The following is a 23,333-nucleotide window of genomic DNA, read 5'->3' as shown; positions in this document are numbered from 1 at the left end:
CATCACTGGCGCTGACAGAGCCTCTTGTCCTCTGGACCCTGGTTTCTACCACAAAAGACTAGTATCAACTCATTACACAGTGGCAAGTATCTTCCAGTGGGGATCTTTATTCAGCAGACTGTTCTGGAAAGACCAAGACGAGCCTCTATGCAACTGCCAGTGCTGCTCTACCACCATCAGCATTTGCTAGGATTCAGACAGGCTGCAGTTACTGGATGCTTAAAGGGAAGAGGCAAGCTATGAATGCAGGTTAAATTGTATTTCTTAGTTTCCGATTACCAAACTGTATGGATGAAACAACATGGGTCATATCTTTGTGTGTATGTGTGTGTGATGCTGCCACTTACTGGCTAAATGACTGAACTGGTTATGTATTCTACCATACCATAAACTACCCCCAGTATTTACAGGTTTAAAACAACAGCAATCAGGGGCGCCTGGGTGGCACAGCGGTTAAGCGTTTGCCTTCGGCTTAGGGCGTGATCCTGGCGTTATGGGATCAAGCCCCACATCAGGCTCCTCCGCTATGAGCCTGCTTCTTCCTCTCCCACTCCCCCTGCTTGTGTTCCCTCTCTCGCTGGCTGTCTCTATCTCTGTCAAATAAATAAGTAAAATCTTAAAAAAAAAAAAAAAACAGCAATCATTTTCCACAAGTCTACAGTTGGTTGACCTCTCATATCGTCATGCATCTGTGGTTACCTGACAGGTTGGCTGGTCTAGGACGATGTTACCTGAGATGACTTGTCTCTCTGCTCTGCATGGTCTCTCAGCAGCAGCATGTTAGCCCTGGCTTGTTCTTATGGCAGTGGCAGTGTTGCGAGAGACAGTAGTTCCCAAGGACACTTAAGACCCAGGCTAGGAGCTACAATATCACTTTTGGTGCATTCTGTAGAGTAAAGCAAGTTACAAGTCCATCCTAGATCTAAGAGCTTTGGAAATAGACTGTACCTGCTGATGAGAAAAATTACAAAGCCATATTGCAAAGGTACATATGTAGGGAAGAGTGGACAATTGCAATTTAATACAATGAACATTAGGAAGAAATTACTTAACCTTTGGGGGGCATCAATTTCCTCAATAATGAAAAGATAGAATCTACCTTTATCGAATTATTAAATGAGATCATGCTCATAACACAATGCTTGGCACAGCAGTTAGCTCTCAACAATGATAGAAAAGATGATGATTATATGATGATGTATAGTGGTAAAGATTACAGGCTGATGTCAGATGCCTGAGTTAAAAATCCAAGCCCTGTGCTTTCTTAGCTGCATAACCTTGGGGAAGTTACTTCACTTAAAGTTCCTTATTGGTAAAATATTGATAATGATATTATCAAATTCATAGGCTTGTTATGAGGATTAAATAAGTTAATACAGGGGAAGCACTTTGAACAGTGTTCATAATCATTTAATAAAAGCAGTGCACTATATAACTTTTTAAAAATTACAAGTTTATAAATAACATTATTTTTAATTGTTAATGGGGTATTATGAGAACACAGAGGAGAGACTACCTTTTTATATGTGGGGAATCAGAGAAGACTATGGAGTAGATACTTGTTTTATGTCATCAAGATTGTCTCAGTTTGTTACACCAGCTACAGGAAACTAACACCCTTCTTTTATGGACGAATATATGGTCTATCCTAGAGAATTATTCATGTGCAGCTTAGAAGAATGTGTATTTTGCTTTTGTTGGGTGGAGTGTTGTATAGACTCTGTGAGGTCTATTTGGTTTATAGTGCTATTCAAGTGTTCTATTTCCTTGTCATCTTCCACCTAGTTGTTCTATCCATTAAGTTTGGCATTAAAGTTTCCAATAATTATTGTTGAACTGTCTATTTTCTTTCTCAATTATGTCAGTTTTGCTTCATGTATCTTAAGAGATTCTGTTGTTGGGTGCATATCTGTTAATAATTGTTATATTTTCTTGATATGTTGGCTCTTTTAGCATTACAAAAAGAGGTTCTTTGTCTATAGTAAGAACTTTAGCCTCAAAATCTATATTGTCTGGTATTAGAGCTACTCCAACTCTCTTTTTGGTTACTGTTTGCATGGTATATCTTTTTCAATCCATTCACTTTCAACCTATTCACATCTTTAAATGTAAAGTGAGTCTTTTTTAGACAGAATACAGTTGAAGCATGTATTTTTATCCATTTTCCAATGTCTTCATTTAGTTGGAGTGTTTAATCTATTTACATTTAATGTAATTACTGAGAATGTAGGAATTACATCTGTTATTTTGCTATTTATTTTTCTATATGTCATGTTATTTTTGATACTCATTTCCCCTATTACTTCCAATAGATATATTTTCATGTACTATTTTAATTTCCTTATCATTTCTTTTACCATATTTTTAAAGTTATTTTCTTACTGGTGCTCTGGGAATTACAATTAACATCTTAACTTATAAAAATCTAGTTTGGAGTAATATCAACTTAATTTCAATAGTTTCTGTATGAGTCTGTGCCCTGCTCCCTTCTTAGTGCCATTATTGTCATATAAATTACATCTTTACACATGGGATGCCCACCAACACAGATTTATAATTATTACTTTATGCACTTATCTTTTAAATAAGATAAGAGAAAAAGTGCCACAAACAAAATATACATTTATAATGTCTTATATATTTACCTATGTAATTGCTTTTACTGGAATTTTTTATTTCTTCCTATGGATTTGAGTTCCTCTTTGGTGTCCCCTGATAGCAGCCACAAAGATTAGGCCACCAGATAGGATTTGAGCTCTTTTCTGGATGACACCAATTATTACAATACCATGGGACCAGGAACACAAGCTCACCTGCCTCCAGAGCCAGTCAGTCCACAGGTGTATCCTTGGCAGCAGCCACAAAGATCAGGGCACCACACACATGTAAAAGCTCCCTTCTGGGGATGCTGGTGCTCTGGAGCACAGAAAAGGGAGAGCAGGAAGATGGTGCCCACCAGTCTCTGTCCCTAAAGAATGTTCCAGCTGGCTCCAAGATGTATTAATCAGATACTTGCCCCTCAGGCCAGAGCTTTAATATAAGCAGATGAGCTTCTTTCACTTTAAGTCTGGTGGGTACAATCTGCTGCCTCTGAGCTGAGTCCTGGGGTAGATGAGTCCAGGTGCATAGGACTATAAGAGCTATCTTCCTAATTGCTACAATCTATGAGTCTAGGGACAAGCCCCCCCCCCCTTTTTTTCCGAGCTAGATGTTTTGGGGGCTCATCTCTAAGCTGCAAGCCCTAAAAGTTGAGGTGCATGATGGGGGTTCAACCCTTTGCTCCTTGGGGAAAAGCTCTGGGTTTTGAGCTTTTTCCCAGTTGTGGGTCTCTTTGCTGGGCGTGGGGTTTTTGGTGAGATGTGTCCCCACCTCTCTCACCTGTTTAGATGTGGCTTTCTTCACATTTGCCGGATGTGCAGTCGTCATTCAGACAGCCTTTAGGTTTTTTAAAGAGGAAATTGTTCCATATGTAGCTACAAACTCAGTGTGTCTGTGGGAGGGTCCGATGTTGCCATCTTGAATCTGGTTTTCATGTTTGGTACCCTCGTTTTTGCAGCTGGCACCCAGGGGATGCCTCTTAATTGCCTAGCTCTGATTGGTCATGGGGTCTTGCATTCCTGGGAACTGTGGCAATTGGAGAGATAGTTCTTAGCAGGTTGCCATTCCCAGGGCATTGCACAGAAAGCAGACTGAGGCACATTCCCCAGTCTTTCTGTGAAGGAGGCTTCTAGTTGTCCTGGAACTTTAACCTAAGGGTCAGGATTCAGGTTTATCACACACCTAGTGGACTGTGAAGCTGCTACCAAGGAACATAGGTTGTGGACACAATCTTGGTTCTCTCCTTTTGCCTTGCTCCAGCTCACTAGTATCTCCCAGAAAAGAACTTATTCCTTCATCTGGAATCCCAATTTTTGTGACTTCTGCCCAGGGGATACTGCCAGATTGCCTAACCAGTGGAACACACCTGTAGTCCCGCAACACTATATATATTTGCATACTTTTAAAAGCTGCTGTCTGAGGGCCTGGCCTCCAAATAGCCTGAATCTACAAGCTGAGATGTTCCTCTTAGGGAAACTGACAAGTGCTGGCACATCGTCAACTACTGGGAGCTTTTAAAAATATAATAGGCTGCTTGGATGAGCGCAAAGTTTTGAAAGATGACAAAGAGTTTGGTCAGGGTTGAATGACAAGGTTTGGCTTCTACACAAGGCCACTCCATGACTGGGAGAGATGGTTGTTTCATCTACTGTAAGGAATCAACAGAGAGTTAAGCAAAATGAAGAAACAGGTGAATATGTTCCAAATAAATGAACAATATAAAATCTGAAAAAAAAAAACCCTTAAAGAAATAGAGATAAATAATTTGCCTTATAAAGAGTTCAAAGTAATGGTCATAAAGATGCTCTTCAAACTGAGGAGAGGAATGGATGAACACAGTAAGAATTTCAACAAAGAGATGGAAAATATAAGAAAGTACCAAACAGAGGTCACAGAGCTGAATAATACAATTACTAAACTGAAAAATACACTAGAAGGGTTCAATAGTAAAATAAATGAAGCAGGAGAAAAGATCAGTCAACTCAAAAAGAAGTCAGTGGAACTCACCCAATCAGAGCAGCAAAAAAAAAAAGAATGAAAAAAAAGGTGAAGATAACTGAAGGGGTTTATGGGACAACATCAAACAGACTATAATTTGCATTATAGGGATCCTAGAAAGAGAAGAAAGAAGGAAAGGGGCAGAAATCTTGTTTGAAGAAATAATGGCTGAAAACTTGCCTAACCTGGGAAAGGAAACAAACATCCAGATCCAGGAAGCCCAGAAAGTCCTAAATAAGAGGAACCCAAAGATATCCACACCAAGCCACATTATAATTAAAATATCAAAAGTTAAAGACAAAGAGAGAATGTTAAAAGCAACAAGAGAAAAAAAATTGTTACATACAAGGGAACACCTATAAGATTACAGGTAGGTTTTCCAGCAGAAACTTGCAGGTCAAAAGAGAGTGGCACAAGATATTCAAAACACTGGAAGAAAAAAACCACAAACTTCCAACCAAGAATACTCTACCTGGCAAAGTTATCATTCAGAACTGAAGGAGAGAGAGTTTTTCAGATGAGCAAAAGCTAAAGGAGTTCATTACCACTAAACTGGAATTACAAGAAATGTTAAAGGAACTTTAACCTGAAAAGAAAGGGCAATAATTAGTAACAAGAAAACATCTGAAAAAATAAATCTCACTGGAAAGGTATAGATATAGATATAGATATAGATATAGATATAGATATAGATATAGATATATAGATAGATAATATATATAATAAAGGTGGATTAATTACCACTTATAAACCTAGTATGAAGTTTAAAAGACAAAAGTAGTAAAAATAACTATGATTGCAATAATTATTTAAGAGATACACAAGATAAAAATATGTAAAATGTAACATCAAAAACAGAAAACAACAACAAAAACACAGAAAACATTGGAGGATAGGGAGACCACAAAATGCTGAGCTTTAGAATAGGATCCAACTTAAGTTTTTATCAATTTAAAATAGACAGTTATAAGTTGTTATATGGAAGCCTCGTTGTAACTACAAAGCAAAAACCTATAGTAAAGACACAAAAGACAAAGAGAAAGGAAAATAAGTATACCACTAAAGAAAGTCATCAAACCACAAAAGAGAAACAAGAAAACAACGGAAGAAGAAAGGAACAGAGAGGAACTACAAAAGCAGATAATAAGCAATTAACAAAGCAGCAATAAGTACACAATTATCAGTAATTAGTTTACATGTAAATGAACTAAATTCTCCAATCATAAGACACAGAGTGGCTGAATAGATCAAAACAAAACAAAACAAAAACAAAAAAAACCAAGACCCATCTATATACTGCCTACAAGAAACTTACTTTAGATGTAAGAATACACACAGAGTGAAAGTGAAGGGATGGAAAAAGTTATTGCATGCCACTGGAAACCAAAAGAAAGCTCGGGTAGATCTACTTATATCAGATAAAATACACTTTAAAACAAAGACTGTAATAAGAGATAAAGATGAATGTTATCTAATGATAAAAGCAACAAACCAACAAGAGGATATAACATTTGTAAATATTTATGCATCCAACATAGAAGCACCTAAGGCCTAAAGGGAGAAATAGACAGCAACGCAATAATAGTAAGGAATTTTAATACCCCACTTACATCAATGGATAGATCATCCAGACAGAAAATCAGTAAGAAAACATTAGCCTTACATGACACATTACACTATATGAACTTAAGAGATATATATAGAACATCCTATCCAAAAGCATCATAATGCACATTCTTCTCAAGTGCATGTAGAACCTTTCCAGGATAGATCATATGTTAGGCCATAAAATAAGTCTTAATAAATTTAAGAGGATTGAAATCATATAAAGTATCGTTTTTAACCACAACAGTATGAAACTAGAAATTAATGACATGAAGAAAACTGAAAAATTCACAAATATGTAGAAATTAAGCAACATGCCACTGAAAAATGAATGGGTCAAAGAAGAAATAAAAAGATAAAAAATACTTTGAGACAAATGAAAATGGAGATATAACACAAAAACTTGTGAGATGCAGCAAAAGCAGTTCTAAGAGAGAAGTTCATAGTGATAAATGCCTATCTCAAGAAATAAGAAAAGTCTCAAATAAACAACTTAACATTACACCTTAAGGAACTAGAAAAAGAACAACAATGGACACCCAAAGTCAGTAGAAGAAAGGAAATAACAAAGATAAGAGCAGAAATAAATGAAATAAAGGTTAAAAGAAGACCAATGAAACTAAGAGCTTGTTCTCTGAAAAGATAAATAAAATTGGTAACCCTTTAGCCAGACTCACCAGGAGAAAAAGGAGAGATAACTCAAATAAATAAAACCGGATATAAGAGAGGTGATGTTACAAATGATACCACAGAAATACTAAGAATCAAGAGACTACTATGAACATTCATACATAAACAAATTGGATAATATAGAAGAAATGGATACATTTCTGAAAACATAGAACCTACCAAGACCAATCATGATGAAATAGAAAATTTAACAGATCAATTACTAGTAAGGAGATTGAATCTGTAATCAAAAACCTCCCAACAGAAGTCCAGGACCAGGGGCGCCTGGGTGGCACAGCGGTTAAGTGTCTGCCTTCGGCTCAGGGCGTGATCCTGGCGTTCTGGGATCGAGCCCCACATCAGGCTCTTCTGCTATGAGCCTGCTTCTTCCTCTCCCACTCCCCCTGCTGTGTTCCCTCTCTTGCTGGCTGTCTCTATCTCTGTCAAATAAATAAATAAAATCTTAAAAAAAAAAAAAAAGAAGTCCAGGACCAGATGGTTTCACTAATGAATTCTACTAAACATTGAAAAAAGAATTAATACCCATCCCTCTCATACTCCTCCAAAAATAGAAGAAGGGAACTCTTCCAAACTCATTTTATGTCAGCATTACCCTATACCAAAACCAGACAAGGATGCCACAGGAAGAGTACATTATAGGTCAATAACCCTGATGAACAAGATACAAGAATCATCAACAAATATTAGCAAACTGAAATTCAATAATGTATCAAAGTGATCATACACTGATCAAGTAGGATTTATTCCAGGTATGCACAGATGGTTCAACATCTACAAATCAGAGAATGTGATACACCATATTAACAAAAGTAAGAATAAAAATCATACGATCATCTTAATAGATGCAGAAAAAGCATTTGACAAAGTTCAACATTTGCTTATGATGGAAACTCTCAACATCCACTTATGATAAAAACCCTCAACAAAGTGGGTATGAAGGCCCATAGCTAGCATCAACTCCATGGCAAAACATTGAAAGCCTTTCTTCTAAGACCAGAGAAATGAGAAGGATGGCCACTCTCACCACTTTTATTCAACACCGTATTGGAAGTCCTAGCTAGAGCAATTAGACAAGAAAAGGAAATAAAATACATCCAAATTGGAAATAAAGAAGTAAAACTGTCACTATTTGCAGATAACCTATTATATATATAAAACCCTAAAGACTCCAGCAAAAAACTGTGAGAACCAATAAGTGAAATAAGTAAGTTGCAGGAAAATAAAAAATCAATACACAAAAGTCTCTTGTGTTTCTATACACTGGTATGAACTCTCAGAAAGAGAGTAAAGGAAATAATCCCATTTACAATTGTATCAAAAAGAATAAAATACCCAGAAATAAATTTAACCAAGGATGGGAAAACCTATATATTGAAAACTACAAGATGATAATGAAAGAAATTGAAGACACAGATAAATGGAAAGATAAATCATGCTCATGGACTGGAAGAATCAATACTGTTATAATGTCCAAATTACCCAAAGCAATCTACAGATTTAATGCAATCACTATTAAAATTATGATGGCATTTTTCAAAGAAATAGAACAAATAATTCTAAAACTTGTATAGAACCACAAAAACCCACATAGCCAAAGCAATCTTGAGAACAGAACAAAGCTGGAGGCATCATGCTCCCGGATTTCAAACTACATTACAAAGCTATAGAAATCAAAACAGTATGGTGTTGGCATAAAAACAGACACATAGATCACTAGAACAGAACAGAGAAGTCAGAAATAAACCCATGCATATATGGCCAATTAATTTATGACAAAGGAGCTAAGAATGTACAATGGGAGAAAGAAAGTCTCTTCAATAAGTCCTGTTGAGAAAACTGGACAGTCACATGCAAAAGAATAAAACTGAATGACTACTTTACACCACATACAAAAATTAACTCAAAATAAAGACTTGAAAGTAAGACCTGAAACTATAAAACTCCTAGAAGAAAACATAGATGTTAAGTTCCTTGACATAGGTATTGGTGATGATATTTTGAATAGACATAAAAAAAAAGGCAACAAAAGCAAAAACAGACTATTAGAAATACATCATACTAAAAAGCTTTTGTACAGCAAAGGAAATCATCAACAAAATGAAAAGGCAACCTACTAATTGGGAGAAAATAGTTGCAAATCATGTTTCTGATAAGGGGTTAATATCCAAAATGTATAAAGAATTCACACAACTCAACAGCAAAAACAAAAAAACAAACAACAACAACAACAACAATGAGGGGATTATGCTAAGTGAAATAAGTCAAGCAGAGAAAGACAATTATCATATGGTATCATTCATAGGTGGAACATAAAGAATAGCACAGAGGACATTAGGGGAAGGAAGGGAAAACTGAAAGGAAGGACATCAGAGAAGGAAACGAACCATGAGAGACTATGGATTCTTGGAAACAATGTGAGGGTTTCAGAGGGGAGGCAGGTGGAGGAATGGGGTAGCCCAGTGATGGGTACTAAGGAGAGCAGGTGTTGCAATGAGCACTGAGTGTTATATGCAAATAATGAATCATGAAACACTACACCCAAAACTAATGATGTTCTGTATGGTGACTAACATAACATAATAAAAAAAGAAGTAAAAACAAAAACAAAAACCAAAAAAAGAAATTAAAAATGGGCAAAAGATATGAATAGATATGAATGGATAAAGATGATGTCACACTCACACACACACACACACACACACACACACACACACACACACAGAGGAATATTATTCAGCCATAAAAAAGAATGAAATCTTGCCATCTGTAACAACATGGATCTAGAAAGTAGAATGCTAAGCCAAATAAGTGAGTTAGAGAAACACAAATATCATATGATTTTACTCATATCTGCAATTTAAAAAACAAAACAGTGAACAAAGAGGAAAAAGAGACATACCAAAAAATAGATTCTGTACGGAGAACATATAGTTACCAGAGGGGAGGTGGGTAGGGGGGTGGGTGCACCAGGTGAAGGGGATTAAGAAGATACTTATCTTGATGAGCACTGAGTCATATATGGAATTATTGAATCACTATATTATACACCTGAAACTAATGTAACACTGTATGTTAACTACACTGGAATTAAATTTAAAAATGGGTAGAAGATATGAATAGAAATTTGTCCAAAAAGGACATACAGATTGCCAACAGGTATATGAAAAATGCTAAGCATCATTAACCATCAGAGAAATGCAAATCAAAACCACAACGAAATGTCACCTCAACTAGTAAGAATGGCAAGAATCAAAAAGACAAGATAGAATAAGTGTTGGTGAAGATGTGGAGAAAAAGGAACCTTCCTGCACTGTTGGTGACAAAATAAATTGGTGGAACTAGGGAAAACAGTATGGAGATACCTCAAAAAATTAAAAACAGAACTACCATATAATCCAGCAATTCCATTTGTATTTATTTGAAGAAAACAAAAATACTAACAAGAAAAAAAAAAAAAAGAACAACAAAAAAACCCTGAAAATGCATCTCCAAGATCACTGTGGCATTATTTACAAAAGCCAAAATATGGAAACAACTTAAGTGACCATTAATGTATGAATAGATAAATAAGCTGTGGTATATATAGACAATGGAATATTATTCAGCAATAAAAAATAATGAAATCCTGCTATTTGCAACAACATAGATGGACCTTGAGGGCATTATGCTAAATGAAATTAGTCAGATAAAGAAAGTCAAATACTACATAATCTCTCATATATGGATTCTAAAAAAATAAAAATACCCCAACAAGCTCAGAGATACAGAGAACAGATCTGTGGTTTCCAGAAATGGGACAGGTGGTGGAAAAAAAATAAAGGGGATCCAAAGGTAAAAAGAAAAAATAAAATTAAAAACAGTAACAAAAAAAAAAAAACAAACCCAAGTAACCAAAACTGATAATATCAAACCCATGCACAAAAAGTCCTTAACTTTACTTTATATTCTTCCTTTCTAACAAGTTTATTAGCTGGTTTCCTAACCTATAATAAATATGTATTTATTAATCTTATTGAAGATCCTTTATGCCTGCTGAGTCACTTCTTTTTTGATGCTTTCAAGATTCCCTGACCTTGCTTATGACGTGTCAAGGTGTGGATCTCTTTGAGTTTATCCTACTTGCAGTTGTTATTTTCTTGATGCCTAGATTAATATTTTTCATCAAATTTGGAAAATTTTTGTCCATTATTTCTTCAAATATTATTTCTAGGATTTTCTCACCTCTCCCTTTAGAACTCCCATTACATGTATCTTGATAAACTTTATGGTGTCCCACAGGTATCTAAAGATCTGCTCATTTTTCTTCATTCTCTTTTCTTTCTGTTCCTCAATTGATTTATCTTCATGTTTATTGATTTTTTTTGGGGGGGGGAGGGCTGCTCAAAGATGCTGGTGAGCCCTTCTAGTGAATTTTCATTTTAGTTATTGTACTTTTCAACATTGGGATTTTTATTTGGTTCCTTCTTATATTTTAATTTTTTTTAATTGATAAGACATTCTTTTTTTTTTTTTTTAAGATTGTATTTATTTATTTGACACAGAGAGAGACAGCCAGTGAGAGAGGGAACACAAGCAGGGGAAGTGGGAGAGGAAGAAGCAGGCTTCCAGAGGAGCCTGATGTGGGGCTCGATCCCAGAATGCCGGGATCACGCCCTGAGCCGAAGGCAGACACTTAATGACTGAGCTACCCAGGCGCCCCTGATAAGACATTCTTATACTTTGGTTCTTTAGACATGATTTCCTTTAGCTCTTGGAATATACTTAAAATAGCTGATAAAATCTTTTGCTAGTAGATCCAACATCTGGGCTTCCTCAGGTAGTTTCTACTGACTCTTTTTCTCCTGGGTATAGGCCATACTTTGCTTTTTCTTTGCATGTCTGGTATGTTTTTGTTGAAAACTGGGCATTTTAAGTAATATAATGTTGCAACTTTGGAAATCACTCTGTCCCCTCCCCAAGACTTATTGTTGCTATTTGTTTTAGTTGTTTAATGACTTTAATAAATGAATTCTGTAAAGTCTCTACTCTTTGTGATGTGTGGTCACCGAAGTCTCCACTCAGCTTAGTCATCACTACTGAATAGACAGAGATTTCCTTAAACATCTGGAGCCAATAAATCTCTCAATAAAAGAGTATTGGTCAGGGCTCTGAATGTGTGTGGAGAGGCACGTCCCACACTAAACCAGGCAGTTCAGACTGCCTTAATTCTCACTTCTTGCTTGCGCAGAGCCACAAGGTCAGCCAGAGGTGAGAGCTTAGGGATTTCTCAGGTCTTTTTGCTTTCAGCATGTGCATGGCCTTGCACATGCACATGGTTTTCTAGGTTCCCAGGAATATATTAGAGATTTTTAAAGCCATAATGAACAGCTTATTCATCAGCTCTTCCTTTTAAGCTTTTTAGTTGGCCTATTGTTTATCCTGTTATTCATCACCTCAGACAGCTGTGATTAAAACATTTGCCAGTAAATGTTTTTGACAAAGGATTCCACAGAGAGTGTTTTAGCACTAGGTGAGCTTTACTCAGGTGAAATAAGGATAAGGCTTAGGGTGTCATCTTCCAAGGAACCACCAGAGAGGTCAAACAATTACAAATCCTTCAGAATGAGGCTTGGAAAGAGCCCCAGCTCTGTTCTGCTCCCTCTGGTACCAAGAATGTGGGCTGCTTTTTTTTTCAAGGCTGCCACTGGCCTGGGACATAAGGCATGATAATAATAGGATAAGTTAAAATGCCACAAAACTTGTCATTCCTATTGAGATTCAGCCCTTTTTCCTGAGTAAACTCTCCTTGGGTTGTTTTCTAGTTCTGAGAAAAAGTCAATTCTGACCATTTTTGCCATCTTTTTCATTGTTTTTATGGAAAGGCAAATTTTTGGAGCTCCTTTGTCATTTTCTAGCCCTGAATATTTAACAGCAGATGTTATTATTGACCTTTTTTGGCCAAAGGTGGGGGGATCTTGGTATGGTAGCTTTTCCTAGTATGGTTAACAGAGTAAGCTACTGTATGTTTCCTCTACTAACTTATGAATTCATTTAAAAATATTTGACCAAAGAATGACATTAATGGAAGTGATACTGACTTTTTTTTTTTTAAAGCTATTGGTCAACATTTCAACATATTTTAAAGGCCATTCACTAATAATAGTCAAACTGTGTTGTCACTATAAAGAAGAGTGTTAGTCTTCTTCTAAAATATGTGATGGGGATATACCTCACTTTATAATAAAAGTTCTGTCATTATTTAGACATTTTACAAAGGAGAGGAGGAACTACATATGCAGTCCCTTGCTTAACTTCCAGCTTTACTGAGATAAAATTGACATATAATGTTGTGTAATTTTAAGGTGTACAATGTGGTGATTTAATATACTTGTATATTGCAAAATAGTTACTACCATAATGTTAGCTACATTTTAAAAGTTTTTATTTAAATTCCAGTTGATTAACACAGTGTAATATTAGTTTCAGGTGTACAAGAGTGATTCATCACTTATATACAATACTTGGTGCTCATCACAAGTGCACTCCTTAATCCCCATCACCTATTTAATCCATTTCTCCACCCACTTCCCCTCTGGTAACCAACAGACTCTAAAGTTAAGAGTCTGTTTCTTGGTTTGCCTCTCTCTCTCCTTTATCCCCCGTGTTTGTTTCTTAAATTCCACATATGAGTGAAATCATATGGTATTTGTTTTTCTCTGACTTATTTTGCCTAGTGAAAACATTCTAGTTCCACCCACACTGTTGCAAATGGCAAGATTTCATTCTTTTTGATGGCTGAATAATATTCCATTATGTATATAGGCATATATCACCTCTTCTTTATCCATTCATCAGTTGATGGACATTTGGGCTGTTTCCATAATTTGGCTATTGTAGGTAATGCTGCTATAAACATTGGGGAGCATGTATTCCTTTGAATATTTTTGTACTCTTTGGGTACCTAGTAGTGTAATTGCTGGATTGTTGCTACTTTATAATTCTAAAAAGAGGCTGGCTATTAGAATGGCTGTAATAGGAGAAAGGGTCATTCAAAGTCTAAGGTTTAAATTTTAGAATTGCAGGTCAGCCTGAGATGATCAATCATGATTTAATTCACGCTACCTAAACTTTCAAAAGACTCAGGTATAAACTAGAATGTAATTTTACTAATCATAAAAGACACTCTGCAACAGAAAGTGATATGTCGATCATAATAGTCTTTGTCATTATGCATTATCTTCCAAAAAGGCAAATCCAGGCAAGAAATCAAAATGAAAAGGAAAGGCTGCTAGATAAATATGGAGTTAATGCAAGCAAACATATAGTTAGATAACCTTAATAACTATCTTCAATAAGCTACTCTGATGCATAAATAGCCTAGTAGAGGAAAACACCTGACATAATCTGAAAGACAATACTCCTTGCCCCAGGATAGTAGAAATTTTGTGACAAAGTCTTATTCTTGGATCATTGCTAACCTAAGGGCCTCTGATAACACAAACACAAAACTTGATTCAGTTTAGATTTTTTATTTTCTTTTTTCTAAGTTACAATACATGCCTATCATTTCTGAGACGATACACTGGTAGGTTTTTTTGTTTGTTTGTTTGAGCTTGGGTGTTGTTAAAGCTTTTTAGCCAAGGGAATCTATCACAATACATAGTTTTAATGTTTTCTTTATACTACTCACTACCTGATCTTGTTTTATTTACTTGTGTATTATCACCTCAGTGTCTCATCTCCATTGAACAGAGACTTTCTCCTTAGAGCAAGCTCCTAAAAAACAAGGACTTTGTATTGTTCATTATTATATGTTCATTGCTTTTACAAGTGTCTGAACCATTGAAAACAATCAATGAATATTTGTTCCAATTAATTTTATTTGTTAATTATTGTTTTAGGTCAGAGTATTTCATGAGGTGATTTTTTTCATAATTTCATCAGAGGAATGAAATCTTAGCATTAATTTTGGAGATTCATTGTTATTGTCTCCATATTGACCATTTTTGACATTAGAATTTGAATGATTAAAAAAAAAGAATTTGAATGATTAAAAAGCCATTCCTATCTGTGTCCATTCTTACAGTGAAATAGTACAAACTTTAAAGGAGTAGGGGGAGAGGTTGGTCAAAGAATAAAAACTTTTAGTTATAAAATGATTAAGTTCTGGGGATCTAATGTACAATTTGATGCCTGTAGTTAATAATACTGTATTGTATACTGATATTTGCTAAGAGAGTAGATCCTAAATGTGCTCACCACATCAAAAAATCAAAAAAGGTACCTATGTGAGGTGATGATTGTGTTAATTAGTTTGATTGTGGTAATCATTTCACAATGTATACATATATCAAAACATCACATTGAACACCTGGAGTATATATAAATTTATTTGTCAATTATACCACAGTAAAGCTGGAAAAAATTAAAATACATATATATATAGGCATAAATCATTTTACTTCACTTTGCACATACTGCAGCTTTTATAAATTGAAGATTTATGGCAACCCTGGGTTGAGCAAGTCTATCAGTACCATTTTTCCCACAGCATTTGCTCACTTTGTGTCTCTGTGCCACATTTTGGTAATTCTTCAATATTTCAAACTTTTAATTATTAGTATATTTGTTATGGTGATCCTGCAGTCAGTGACCTTTGATGTTACGATTGTCATTGTTTTGGGGCACCGAGTACAGTTTCCATATAGACAGGGAACTTATCGATAAATGTTGTGTGTGCTCTCACTGCTCTACTGACTACTGTTCCCCCATCTCTCTCCTTCTCCTTGGGCCTCCCTAATCCCTGAGACACAACAATATTGAAATTAGGCAAATTTATAACCCCTACAATGGCCTCTAAATGTTCAGGTGAAAGGAAGTGTCACACATCTTTCACTTTAGATCAAAGGCTAGAAATGATTAAGTTTAGTAAGGAAGACATGTCAATAGCCGATATAGACCAAAAGCTAGGAGTTTTGCACCAAGCAGTTAGCTAAGTTGTGAATGCAAAGAATAATTTCTTGAAGGAAATTAAAAGTTCTAATATAGTGAACACATGAATGATAAGAAAGGGAAACAGTCTTATTGCTGACATGAAGAAAGTTGATTCCAACAGTCATTGATGACTTTGGGGGGTTTAAGACTTCAGAGGAGGAAGTCACTAACTACAGATGTGGTGGAAAGAGCAAGAGAACTAGCGTTAGAAGTAGAGTCTTAAGTTGTGACTAAATTTCTGCAATCTCATGATAAAACTTTAACAAATGAGGAGTTGCTTCTTAGGGATGAGCGGAGAAAGTAGTTTCTTGAGATGGAATCTACTGGTGAAGACACTGTGAAGATTGTCGAAATGACAACAAAACATTTAAAATATTGCATCGACTTAGTTGATAAAGCAATAGCAGGGTATGAGAAAATTGACTCCAATTCTGAAAAAATTTCTACTGTAGGTAAAATGCTATCAAGCAGCATTGCATGCTACAGGGAAATTGGTTTGTGAAAGGAAGAGTCAACTGATGGGACAAACTTCATTTAAGAAATTGCCACAGCCACCCCAGCCTTCAGCAACCAGCACCCTGATCAGTCAGCAGCATCAACGTGGAGGTGAGACCCTTCACAGCAAAAAGCTCTCTGCAAGCTCAGATGATAGTTAGCATTTTCTAGTAACAAAGTATTTTTAAATTAAGGTATGTACATATGCTATTGCACAGTTAATAGACTACAGTATAGTGTAAACATAACTCTTATATGCACTGGCAAGCCAAAATAGTTATTTGACTCACTTTATTGCGATACTCATTTTATTGTGGTGGTCTGGAACTGAACTGTCCATATCTCTGAGGTATGCTTGCGTGTTGAAAGTGAATAAAAAGGACAACAGATAGCTGAGATCTATGGCCATTTTATATGGTTACAGAACCAGACAGTGGATAGAGCAAAAAATGCTTCAGAATGTCTTAAATTTCTCTTAATTATATATCAGAAAAGTAAGGCAAAACATTTATTAATTGTTCCTATTACCTGCTTGGTTCTCATAGAACATATTGAGAGAAATTTAAAATTAAAAATTTTTAGCAAGCAAACCAGTAGGTCAGAAATACGGGAAGAAAAACAGTTGTTCTTTCTAGAAAAATTCAGTTTCTTGTGGTTATACAACCCAGGTCCCAGTTTTTTTATTGCTGGCTTACAGCTAGAAGGTGGCTCTCAGCCTAGAAGGGCACCCTTTGGTCTTAGCCAATGTGGCCTTCTTACAACACGGTAGCTTACTTCTTCAAGGCCCACAGGATAATCTCTCAGGCTTCTCGTAAGAACTCACCTTATTAGGGCAGGCCCACCCAGCACAGTCTTTCTGTTGATACTCAAAGTCAGCAGATTCGGGACCTTAACATCTACAAAATTCCTTCAATTTTGCCATCTAACATAATCTAATATTGACCATATCATCACGGAAGTAACATCAGGGCATGTTTGGTTAGTGATGAATGACTGCTTAAAATAGCACACTGCAAACATGATCCTATAAACAAATGACTATAATTGGATTATACATAAACTTTAAATTTTATATCCCTTTACATGTTACAAAGTGCTTGTACATATGCTGCCTCATTTGATTTTTATGACTACCTGTCAGAGAAGCACAACAGGTATTAGCCTAATGATATCAGTGGAAAAAAAGAAGGCTCAAAGCTGTGAAGGGATTACCAAAAGCTCTACAGCAAATTAGTAGTAGAATTGGAATTTGGGCTAGGGTCTTTTCACCCTATGGTCCAGTCCTCTTTGTTACTAATTCTACAGTTTTCAAACTGTATTTGGTGAAGTTCCAAGGAGAAGTCTCAGGGATTACTCAAGAACTGAGGGTGATACTAACAAGCTAGGGCTTAGGGTCGACACCACGGCTCTACTTTTGTTTGTTCTATGTTTGTTGGCGGTTCTATACAAGCTTTAATAGCCACTGCACTGCTCCATGCTGCCTTATTAAAGGTAAAAAAGAATGTTTACAAAAAAATACTTAGTTTAAAAAATGGTTTAGATAGGTGTATACAAAAAAACCAAGAGTCTATTCCAGTAAAATTTTAAGAAGTTGTCATGTCTTGCAGCAGCTGTTGAACCTTTCAGAAAGAAAAAAAAAAAAAACCTGTATTAAATAGTTGGTTTGAAATGTAAACTTAGGAAAAAAAGATGAAACCCACCTCTGTCACTTTTTAAATAAGTATAAAAAATTAGTACCTTCTTAATATCTGGTCTCTTATTTTTCTTTTCATGCAAGCATTGACTAGCAACAGAGTACATAGTTTCAATGGAAGTAGGATCAGTGTCATTCATCTTTGTATCAATATAGTCTTCAATTGTCTTTTCTTCATCTTCAATTTCTTCTTTAATATCTAGCTTTAAAACAAATGTTTTGTTTTCTTAAAGATTTTATTTTATTTATTTGTCAGAAAGAGAGAAAGAGACGGAGAACAAGCAGGGGAGTGGCAGGCAGAGGGAGAAGCAGGCTCCCTGCTGAGCAGGAAGACCGATGTGGGGCTCGATCCCAGGACCCTGGGATCATGACCTGAGCCAAAGGCAGACGCTTAACCGACTGAGCCACCTAGGTGTCCCAAAACAAATATTAAAACTTTAGTAGGAGTTTCAAACAAAAGTGAAGGAAATCAGAATGTAAATGGAATTATCTAATCTACTTCATAATAAAATGTACTCTTCTTTTACTATTTTTATAAACTTACTAAGAGTTAAAGACATCAGGAGAAACTCTATTCATTTATTTATATATATATATTTATATGCAGATACATACATACACATCTTTTAGATACTTTCAGCCAGTTGCCTTCTAATTTTTGTATTTATGTTGCTGAGCAAATTGCTCTCATATTCCCACTGGCATCATTTACTAGGCCGCCAGCACAGGGTGATTTGCTCCTTTTTATTTAATTTTTTTATTTTTATTTTTTATTTTAGGGTGATTTGCTTCTTGATGTGCTCCAGATAATGCAATTCCAATTTCTGGACCCAGACTTCTCCTCCCAAAATAGCAAACTTCTCTACGAGTACTCAAATTATTGAATCAAAGTGAAAAAAGGAGAAGGAAAAAGGGGACAGGGGCATGATAAAAAAGTAATATATAGGGAGAGAGGCATAGGACCAGGATGATGTAGTGGGTTGAGCAGCGGCCCCGAAAACAATACGTCCAAGTCCTCATCCCCAGAATCTATGAATGTGACTTTATTTGGAGAAAAGGTCCTTGTGGATATAATTAAGTTAAGCATTTTGAGATAAAGTCATCTTAGATTACCCATATGGGCCCTAAATTCAATGACAAGCATCTGTACAAGAGACAGAAAGAGAGAAAACAGACACAGAGAAGATAATGTGACCATGGAGGCAGAAACTGGAGTGAGGTGGCCTCGAGGCAAGGAGTGCCAGCAGCCACCAGAAGCTGGAAGAGGCAAAGCAAGAGTCTCCCCTAGAGCCTCCAGAGGGAATGTGGCCCTCGACAACACCTTGATTTCAGGCTTCTTGCTTTCAGAACTATGAAAGAATACATTTCTGTCATTTTAAGTCCCCGTTTGTGCTAATTTTTTTTATAGAAGCCCTAGGAAACTAATATCATGAAAAAGACTATTTATAGGTGGTCGATTGTAAACTCTCCAGAAACTCTTCCAAAAGAATTTTGAAAGTGTTTGAGTGATGGCAGAATCTAGTGATATAAAGGTTCCTTCAAGGATCACTCCCTTTTGGTTATACTTATCATAAAATCTTATTACTTTATAGTCATACTGCATTCAAATCTTAAGAATAAGTGAAAGTATTTAATCATCCCTGCAGTTTTTTTGATTTTTCACTATTATGTGGTCATGTGTAAAACTTATGACTGAGATGGATTCTGTATTTTTCTGTATTTCATCCTTAATCAAACCACAGGTTTGAGGCTTTTATAACATTCTGAAGGTGGAACAAGTCTCAGGGAAAAGGATTTAGGCCTTTAGACTGGTGGACTTTACTTAAAAATATAAAAAATTACAAGATAGAAAAAAAACAAGTTTCTTTCTTTCTTTTTTTTTTTTTTTGGTCCTCCTGTATTTTTAATTTACACACTTTCTCTGTATAATCCAGCCCAAACCCAAAGCTTTATCTATGCCTGGCACTAATGCTTTCAAAACTCTATCTGCAGCCCAGGCTTCTATCTTGATGACCAACACCCACTGGGACAGATAATTTTATTTCTTTGATGAGGACAAAATATACTACTATAAAAAATCCAGATATTATGCAAACAATAACTTTTCACAGTAATATTATGTTCTATAAATATACTTCAATGTGAAATTTTACATAATAAGTAATACTGCATTACTACATATTCAGGGAACCATGGAAGGTTTTATAATGTATTTTTTAGTAATGGACACTAGTAACAATATTATAATATATAGATATTATACTCACTGCTTTTCTTAAGAGTATGGCACCAAGCCCTTGATCAAATATATCATACATTTTGACTTTCTAACCTCCATTCTAGGGAAATAATCTGTTATACATATATTATCTGAATTTGTCACACTGGCTTGCCTCATTAGAATACATAAATTAGAATAAAGTCGGCGTAGTTATTTAACTAGTTTTAAGAAAAACATATATGATAGTAGATATTTCTGCAATCTTTAGATTACAAAAGATTTCTGTAAATCTTTAATTTTATAAAAAGAACCTCCAAGTTCTTAAAATTTACAGGAAAAAAAAAGGCAAGGCATAATTTTCTTATAGTTTTAGCATTCAGTTGGTCTATTTATATCATTGCCAATGAATGCCTAATAAAATAGGTAAAGTTTTCTATCATAACTTTATAAATAAAATACTCCATAATGGAAATGGATAGAAAATTTTCTAGCAATTCCACTCTGATACAAATCTGAATGGAAGCCATATTGTTTTTCCTCTCTGAGCTGAAAAAGCTGTTAGTAATCACCCTGAAAGTAACAAAATAAAAATATAAGATCTAAAAAATCATATAGTTCTATTCTGGTTTTACCCAGAACACAGAATATATGAGTTATCCAAGCTTCACAAATACTTCGTGGCACAGCCGAATTAGAAATATGTGATGCTCTTTCCATATGCCACTATGTAATTGCCAATGAAAAGATTGCCAATAGAAAAAGACATTGCTAGATGCCAAATTTACCCGTATAAATTTAGATTATAAATGCAAAGGGAAAAGGGACTGGAAAAAATAATAAATCTTTCAATTACCAATAACTGAGGCTCACGGTGTTCATCCACAGCTGGAAGTCCAGTTATTATTTCTAATAAAACCTATGAAGACAAAAAAAAGTCCATTACTGTAATACTTAAGACAACATATGGAAAGAATATCGATCTTGACCATGAAATCTGATTAATCATTTCCACACATTGCATTATGCCTTTAAGGCATTAAAGCAGAAAGGACAGGGGCACCTGGATGGCTCAGTTGGTTAAGCGTCCAACTCTTGGTTTTGGCTCAGGTCATGACCTCGGTGTCCTCGGATCAAGCCCCGCATCAGGCTCCTCACTCAGCAGGGAGTCTGTTTGAGATTCTCTCTCGCTCCCTCTGCCCCTCCCCCTGCTCATGTGCTCTCTCTCTCACTCTCTCTCTCAAATAAATAAATAAATAAATAAAATCTTTTTTACAAAAAGCAAAAAGGACATGAGCTGTGGTCATTTCGCGCCACCACTCCTTCACAGAAACCCTGGGTTCCACCAATCCCCACAGCAGTGCTTTTCTATTAGCAACTTACTAAATAATCAGCTCCACTCTATATGTGTTCTGGACATTCTTTCTCTGGTCTTGCAGGGCATTCTTCGCAAGAATAATTTTCTCTGGCTTTTAGAATATTATTTTCTAAATTTTAGGCATACCCTACAACTCTGTGCCTTAACTTCACAGTGCTGTCTTGATGGAAACATGTATGCAACATATAGGAAACACATATGCAAAAATAATATGAAGTAGAACCTGATTTCTTCAACTACTCTCACTCACTCCATCTTAAAAGTTATTCAGAACAGACCAGATCAGAAAATGCCAAAGTGTATGTCTTTTAAAAAAATTTCATTAAAAAAAATATGACACTAAAATGTGTGCTGTATGACATGGTTTGTTTTATGCACTAATTGTTTTTTTTTTAAATTTTATTTATTTTTCACAGAGAGAGAAAGAGCATGTGCACAGACAGAGGGAGCGGCAGGCAGAGGGAGAAGCATGCTCCCCGGTGAGCAAGGAGCCCGATGAGGGACTTGATCCCAGGACCCTGGCCAAAGGCAGACACTTAACTGACTGAGCCACTCAGGTATTCCTGTTTTATGCACTAGTTTAATGTAAGCTTTCATAATAATTTATGACGATAGTATGGTAAAAAAGTCATTTCTTATAGTTACTTCAGAAATCCATTTTAAAGAAATCTACAAATTTGGAGAAGCTTTTATAACTTTATCATTTAACTAAGGGTTAAAGTAAACAATATGCACATTTACATAAGAGAGCTAAGCAAGACAGGTGTCTCAAAATATTCTACTTCAATTCCACAGTTATAGCCAGAATGATTATTTTTACTAATTATATATGTGAAACTTACCACACCAAAGCTGTAGATGTCAGATTTGGGTGTTATCTCTCCTCGTAAAGCCTCAGGTGCCATATAAGCTGTTGTTCCCACAATTCTGCTAGTCATGACTGTCTGGGCAAACTTCTCAGAAGCCCGTGCAAGCCCAAAGTCAGATATTTTGGCTGTAAAGTCTTCATCTAGTAAGATATTTGCACTGAAAAGAAAAAAAATATTTTTCTTTTCAAGCAAGCCAAACAATTCATATTTACATACATACAGAACATATGTACATATTTACAGAGTATATCATTTTATAATACACGTCATAAAAGCCTGAAATTTGTATAAATAAATCTAGATTTCAGATTAAAGCTAAAGAGAAAAGATTGTCTTTTTTTTTTTGTTTCTTGAGGAAAAATTTTAGGAGAATAAAAATGAAATAAAACTGTCCACGTTAGTGAGAGATATTTTCATTATTTCATAAATAATTTATCACAGGGAAAATTTCCCTCAGTCTCCTAAAGCACCATTCTTATTCCTTTCCTAATATTTCTCAACTCATTTAAAAACAAATTTCCAGCCAAAGTATCTCAATTATTCATTTCTTTATGCTTCTTTTTAAGTTTTTAATTTTAATTCCAATATAGTGAACATGCAGTTATACTAGTTTTGGGTATTATTCTTTTTTGTTTTTCTTTGGTGCTATCCGAAATCTTTCGAAGAGGAAAGAACATGGTTAAAAGGTCTTCATTCATTCATCCATTACTTGCATTCACTCATGCATGTACAGTTGCATTCGATAAAACTTTATCAAGGAATCACTACATATAATAGTATTTAAGCTCAGACCTGCATGAAGGGGGGATTTTCAAA

The 23,333-nt window shown here is 35.5% G+C and overlaps 1 protein-coding gene across 1 annotated transcript in view; it reads right to left on the bottom strand.

Annotated features, from left to right (window-relative positions):
- Positions 1–10,282: 10,282 nt before the first annotated feature.
- Positions 10,283–23,333, bottom strand: part of IRAK4 (interleukin 1 receptor associated kinase 4) — a 29,953-nt gene continuing 16,902 nt past the window's right edge. The window contains exons 9-12 of the mRNA XM_045801239.2: positions 22,491–22,674; positions 21,127–21,189; positions 18,097–18,255; positions 10,283–17,978 (exon numbers count right to left, since the gene is read on the bottom strand). Coding sequence (XP_045657195.1) covers positions 17,943–17,978; positions 18,097–18,255; positions 21,127–21,189; positions 22,491–22,674 — 442 coding nt within the window. The 3' untranslated portion in view covers positions 10,283–17,942. The remainder of the gene's footprint in view (positions 17,979–18,096; positions 18,256–21,126; positions 21,190–22,490; positions 22,675–23,333) is intronic.

The sequence above is a fragment of the Ursus americanus genome, chromosome 25 (assembly GCF_024610735.1).
Source record: "Ursus americanus isolate L20-20 chromosome 25, mUrsAme1.1.p, whole genome shotgun sequence".
Taxonomy (NCBI): Eukaryota; Metazoa; Chordata; class Mammalia; order Carnivora; family Ursidae; genus Ursus; species Ursus americanus.
This window is presented reverse-complemented; position numbering and strand designations above follow the sequence as displayed.